We start from the raw sequence: 6,616 nt of genomic DNA, 5'->3' as shown, positions 1-6,616 counted from the left end.
TAAAAATCCTTTTTTGTGTTTTTGTTTTTTCTGCCCTACGTTTCCATCCCGCAGCCTGTCTCACCCAAACTCCACTCATTCCAAATCCTGGGTCAGAGCTGCTGTCGTCACTGCACTCGACTGAGCAGAGGTCAACCCTTTTAAAACCCCCGCAGCTTAATTTATCCTCGCTGCATCATAACATAAACCGCAGAAAATAGGCAGCACACATATTAACATACTTACTAGCCTGTTTATTCTACTCCACTTATAGATGTATGAGTAAAACAGGCAAATAAATAGTTCATGTTTTGTTTTGGGCAAAATTGTTCTTTTCAATCTTAACTTAAACAAGAAATTAATGCTTGATTTTTTTAAAACAACACTGGGAAAAATATATTTTAGTTATTTACCTGCAGGATATGTGTCAGTTTTTCAGGCAGTTTAATCTCATTTAGCCAAATCATTTATTATATGTTTGAAGGGTTTTGCAAATCCAAAAATAACAAGTAACTGCTTTAAAAGATCAATGTCTAAAAGTTTTAAAGTACCTCAAACAGAATAAGGCTCAGATTTGATTCCCAAATATAGGTGTCGAGCAGCTGGGCAGACTGGAGAGACACTCAGAAGCTCTGGGTTATGTGCACATTTTTAACTCTGAACGTAAAATAACAGATAATGCATTGTAAGGTCAGTAAAACAGCAGAGAAAGAGAAGCTTTTTCTCAGACAAGTTAAGCAAAACGTCAGGGATACAGTAGCTCAGGGCCAACATAACTACTAGCGTTATTAAAAATTAAAAAGCTTTAAACCTTGTCCTTAAATTAAAATGAGTGTAAATAAAATCTGAGCTAATACACAAGAAAAATAGAAAATTGATTGCCTGGAAGGCCAGAAAATACAGAAATGTCAATTCTTCAAAACAAGATCAAAATTAGTAATTCAATTGAAGCTAAATGTTAGTTCAAGTCACGCAGAGGTCATTAAACGACAAATAAGAGCTCAGAAGCAGCGTGATGCATTCAAAGGTTCTAATGATGAAATCGAAGTAAACATACTTAAGAGAAAGAACAGGGCAGAGAAATTGACGACATGGAGTAGAATTCGGTCACAGAGCATCCAATGGGAAGAACAAGAAAGGAACAAAGAGACTCACTTATTATAAATACTGAGGCAGAGGTAGAGAAATGACACGCAAACCAGATGAATAATGAACTAATCAGAGTGGCAGCTGAGAGAAGGAGGAGAAACACAAAGACCTGGCAAAATAGCCAACAGAAAAACAACAATAAATAAGGAAAATAATTGAAGAAACAGATCTTGTTCTAAAAAAAATAAACAAGTACACAACCAACAGGAAAACAGGGAGACAAAAAGAAGCTGACACCAAAGGATCATGACACCTGAACTGTCAAATGAAACCGAACACCTCAGATCTTTGCCAGTCCTGCAGCTCCAAACTCCCTCCTTTATTTCAAACCCTTTAGCATGCATATTGGAACCAAAACATTTGGAAAGATTCCAGGATGGTCAACAAGCCTTACAATAAAGCATCTTTCTGACTAAATCTGAATTTGTTCAAGTTGAACAATGATCAATTGGTAAAGCATCCTGCTGAGTAAATACGTAGAATTTCTTAACAGCAGGGTTTCTTTGGGTTTTTAGGAACGTCAGCAGCTGATTTCAAGTATTTTGTTTAAATGTACAGGGAATGTGTTTGTTTCAGCTCTCAAAGAGTTAAACTTATGTCCTTATCTGCCATTTCACTAAAGGGATGTAAACCAAGCTGTTTCATAGCTTCAACTCTGACATATTTGGTCAGGTTTTTATGGTTTGTATTATTCTAATGTCTGGGCAGAAATAGAAAATAAAAACAAAAGGCAGAAGAATCCTTCTCCCTGTTTATGGTACTTCTATTATAATTCACAAGATATACAGGTGCAATTTTTATCCAATTACGTGGAATCCAATCTAATATAAATTTCAATTTATATCAATTATTGGATTATTTAAATTCTATATGGAGTGCAATTTGATTCTTATTATAATACAGCCCAATAAGCATACGTTAATCATCCACAGCCAATTGGAAGTAAACATCAATCTAAAGAAAACAAACAGACTGTAATTTAATGAGAAGGGAAAGCTCAATAAAGCTGCTTTAATCCATTAACAGATCAGATAAAACTTTAGAACATTGGATCTAAAGTGGCCTAAATATATAAAAAATAAATCTATTTAGTGAGTAAAGGGAATTAAATTTAATTTACAAAGCAGTTTTTAAATTGTACAGCCAGAAACTGCTATACAAGAGCCAGAAATTCAATAAAAATGAAAAACTGATTAAACCACATTTAAAGAAATGTGTTTTTAACTGTCGTTTAAAAAAAAAAACACTGTCCTTAAGGCCTTTCGTTCCTCATCTTAAACCTCCTGCTTACAGCAAGATGTAGTTTCAGTGTTTCAAAACAATATTCTTTACTCATGATGTTCTCTGTTTTGTGAGGTTCTCCTGTCCCTCATGAAGCAAAACAGCCACACGGCATAATGATGCCAACACCATATCTCACAATTTGGGTTACTCTTACACCTCCACCTTTGTTCTATAAACAGAAAAAAATGTCAATCAATCATTAGATTAAATGATTAAATCTCAAATGAGATCTTGTTCTTCATCTGTTCATTCGTATCTGGAATATGGATTTATACTTTGCATTTACATCAAGGACTATTTACTTATTCTATGATGTCACTAAAAAGGACACAAGGAAACCAGAGGTTTAAGGAGACCACTACTGCGTCTCAGTTAAACTAAAATGTCAAATGCTGAAATATGGTAGCTAAAGTAGTCATAGTGTATTTAAATGAATGAGTTTGAAAAAAAAGACTTACAAAAAATATGTTATGACATGAGCAATATTGCCCATATTAGAAACAGCTAATACTGTTACCCTCCAAGAAGACACAAGAATATTATTTTAGTAGACAGCTGTCATGGTATGTGTACCTGCTTGATTATTCTGTTGCACAGCAATTATAAGCTATTTAATTTTTTTTGTCTTTGCTGAAGGTGTTTCTGACATTATTCCTCCCAGTCTGGTCTCTGCTCTGCTGATCTTCCGCTCCATCCATGCACCAACTTTCTAATATTAGCTTCAACTGAAGTTTACAAAACACGCACCCCTGGGTCTGGTGGATCTACCAAGGACCACCTAACCGCCATAAATAGCCATGTTCCAAGGTTTGTTATTCATTCTTCTTACCCCTCCCCACTGTGATTTCCATCTCTATATATTTTTTAATTCAAATTAACCCCTGTTGAGATCCTGTGACCCCCCCATCCTCGTTTTACACCTTGTTTGGTTTCTCTCACGATTTCCTCTGCCTCTTTTGCCCTCACTAACTCCCCTCCAACAATCCCCCTCCTCCGCCCTACCCCTCATTCTGTCCATTCCAGGTTTTATCCCCTCATCGCTGATCTCCCTTCATCCCTACAATCCTCATCTGTTCCTCATAGGAGCACTGGACCGAGTGAGAAGCATTGCACTGTGTGTGTGACTTCAGAAATCGACAGAAAGGAGGAAAAAGTGTGCTGAACTTATGACAACGACCTGAGGTGGATTGCTGGAGGAAGAGCAGCTAAAGATCCACGGAGTCGATTGGTGAGTGGATGGTCATGTGTTGCAGTTCTTCATCAGACTTTATTTCACTAACAAGACTTAGTTAAGAGTTTCCTGAACAGCTTAAATTACTTTTTTTTTTTTTTAGGTTCGATTCAACATTAAATTTCTTACAATTTTTTTAAGTTTTTTTTTTTTTTAACTATACAGTATAAAGCTTTCGTATGTAAAAATCCAAAAGAATTTCCATTTGTTTATCTGTTTTTCCAAAAATGTTAACCATTATGCTGATGAAAACTTTTTAAAGTAACAAGCTCAACTGCATTATTTGTTGTGATAATATTTGCTGGTGGGTGAAACAAAGAGATTTACATGTCAGACAAACATTACGTATGTTATACTATGTTTATATGTATAATAATGTAATTTTAATGTAATGTAAATCTGTTTATTGTCCCACAATGGGGAAATTCGCTTTCTGCATTTAACCCATCCATTTCTCCAGAGGGTTATTACTCCATACTATAAGTAAATGAAACTTGATGGATTCCCTAAAAAGCATAGAGAACATTCAGGCAGAAATACATGTACTGATAGCTTTTACTTGTGTTCATACAGACATTTTTATTGTTAACATAGCCTTATGAGAAAAACTATAGTTGTATATATTCGACGCAAAAGAAAAAATTGATGAGGGGTTGTATTTTTATCATTTGTTTAGAAATTCCTGTTATAAAATACTTGTGTTTTTTTTTTTGGGTTCTTAACTGGTAGTGGGGTAAATGTGCAAACACAGGATCAACAGGCCCATCTTTCTCTTCTTTCTACTCTGAATCTCCCTTTGTCCCATCCCACCTCTTCCATCTGCCCGGTCTCATCCCACTATCCTCTTCCCCACCCCTCGCTCTCCATCTCTTATCCAGATGTAAAGAGCAGTCAATAATCGGATGAGAGCAGATTTGATTCAAAAGGCTTCCCTTAAAATCTCAGCCTCGTTGGATTTAAAAATAAAAACTCCCTCTCCTGTCTCACCTCTTACCCTCCCTCCTTTGCCTCCCTGTTGTGCCTGGATGCTCTTCACCATCCAGCAGCCATTTAATCACATGGAACAATGTCAGAATTCCAGGAACAGGTGGGCAAAAGGGCACGCGCATGTTTAAAAACACTTTCACAGCTAAAACAAATGGGGTAAAATCCACCAGTTTTCATCCTTAGGATCACATGCAGCTTAAAGAAATTGCCAGGTTATGTTTATTTATTTTTTTAACATTACAAAAGCTGACCAATAAATCAGATCTCTTCATTTAGACTCATTCCCTCCTTCAATCCCGTCCCCTCCTTTTTTTTACTTTATACAAATTAAAGGCAAATCCACTCGGTCAGGAGTTATGACAATGACACTCATTCAAATAGTGAAAAGAGCGAGGGAGAGATTGCAGCCTGCACACATAGGATAAAATCAAGCCAAGTTTTCACTTCTGTCAGATTGGAAGGTAAGAAAAGGGAAGAGCGTGTATCCTGAATTTTTAGAATCGTGAATTAATTGTTTGCTGTTTTGGTGTAACATCTGTTTAGCTTTGAAATACTCTACTTTTTAACCTGTGATTGCCTCTTTACTTGTCTGCTTATTGCATTTGTCACACCACATGAGTTTGCCCATTAGGCGATTGATTTGCTGTGCTTTTTAATCACAATATTACCAAAATTCAAAAGCCATCAACTCTAAGTGAGAGCTCAGCAGAGTGTTAAATGGCATAAACTCAGTGTTGTGACTGCGTTTCAGCTTGGAGGACATTGTTACAGGATGTACTGGTTTTCTGTGTACATTGCGGGTGAGGATGTGTTGCATCTTCTGGAAGAACAAACTTTAAGTCATTAATGTCATGTTTGCCTCCTTGTACAGCCTTTATGTACGTGTGTATTGGTGTGCACTTATGAATGTGTGTCCTGTGGGTTTCTCTGCAAGTTCCTGCGTATTTATGAAAGTTTGCAAAGTAGACGAATGCTCGTTTGACTTGCAAAGCAGTTCTTACTTGGAGTCAGGTGAAAGGGGGGTTAGCAAGCTCAGGTAGGTGCAGCCTGGATTACAAAATGAAATTGTAGCGCAGCCAGAATAAACTAAGGGTTTGGATTTCTTTAGCGATTTTTTTTTTAATACCTTAAGTTTAATCTTATTTTTCATATGTTCTTTATTTTAAGACAACTTTCTCTGCATCCACTGGTAAAAATTGCTTGTAATCATCACCATGGGTGAAATGGAGCAACTGCGAAAGGAGGCAGAAAGCCTCAAAGACCAGATCACTGTGAGTAGCTTTCTCTGTTCTTTTAAAAAACAAGGGACAAAAAACAATGTGAAATTTTATTATTGTGATTCTAAGAGAGTCATTATAGTCATTTAATAAATACACCCTATCCATCTCTGTTCTGTCGATCTGTCTCTATAAAAACAAACATATGTAAAAACATGTTATTACATATGAAAATTAAATTCTCACTGTGTGTTCAAATCGCATGAGAAACACATGAATAGGAATATTTTTGTAATGGCTTTATGTTTCAGTTGTGACAAAAATGTAGATTCGAATTTAAGCGTCAGGTTTTTCATTTGTGCTTCGCACGTGTATCGAAATAACATGTGAAAAAAACTTTCACTTGCAGACGTTGTATTGTGCAGTAATATATGAAGCATGTTTTATGTATTTCAGGAGTGTAAATTAAATTGTCTTTAGATGCAAAACCTTTCATGTGAGAAAGTTCATCTATTTCCATTTACACAGAAACATGTAAACCATACATAGTAAAATCTTAAAACACATTTGTTTTTATATATGTTCCACTCTTAACATGTAGAACATATATACCTATATTTTATATTTTATATAGCTATATGCCTCTCTTCTTATCTAGATAACATGATTGTTTACTAGTAACATGTGGAGGGATAAACCCACATATATATATATATATATATATATATATATATATATATATATATATATATATATATATATATATATA

General features: G+C 35.4%; 1 protein-coding gene across 3 annotated transcripts in view; it reads left to right on the top strand.

Moving 5' to 3' along the window:
- Positions 1-3,457: 3,457 nt before the first annotated feature.
- Positions 3,458-6,616, top strand: part of gnb3 (guanine nucleotide binding protein (G protein), beta polypeptide 3) — an 8,930-nt gene continuing 5,771 nt past the window's right edge. The window contains exons 1-2 of one of the 3 annotated variants that reach the window (XM_015370696.1): positions 3,458-3,640; positions 5,798-5,901. In XM_015370696.1, coding sequence (XP_015226182.1) covers positions 5,845-5,901 — 57 coding nt within the window. In that variant the 5' untranslated portion in view covers positions 3,458-3,640; positions 5,798-5,844. Of the gene's footprint in view, positions 3,641-4,956; positions 5,092-5,531; positions 5,667-5,797; positions 5,902-6,616 lie in introns of those variants that run through there. The other 2 variants (XM_015370694.1, XM_015370695.1) reach the window with 2 other exon arrangements.

This window comes from Cyprinodon variegatus, unplaced genomic scaffold (genome assembly GCF_000732505.1).
Source record: "Cyprinodon variegatus isolate N-32 unplaced genomic scaffold, C_variegatus-1.0 Scaffold48, whole genome shotgun sequence".
In the NCBI taxonomy this organism is placed as follows: domain Eukaryota; kingdom Metazoa; phylum Chordata; class Actinopteri; order Cyprinodontiformes; family Cyprinodontidae; genus Cyprinodon; species Cyprinodon variegatus.
This window is presented reverse-complemented; position numbering and strand designations above follow the sequence as displayed.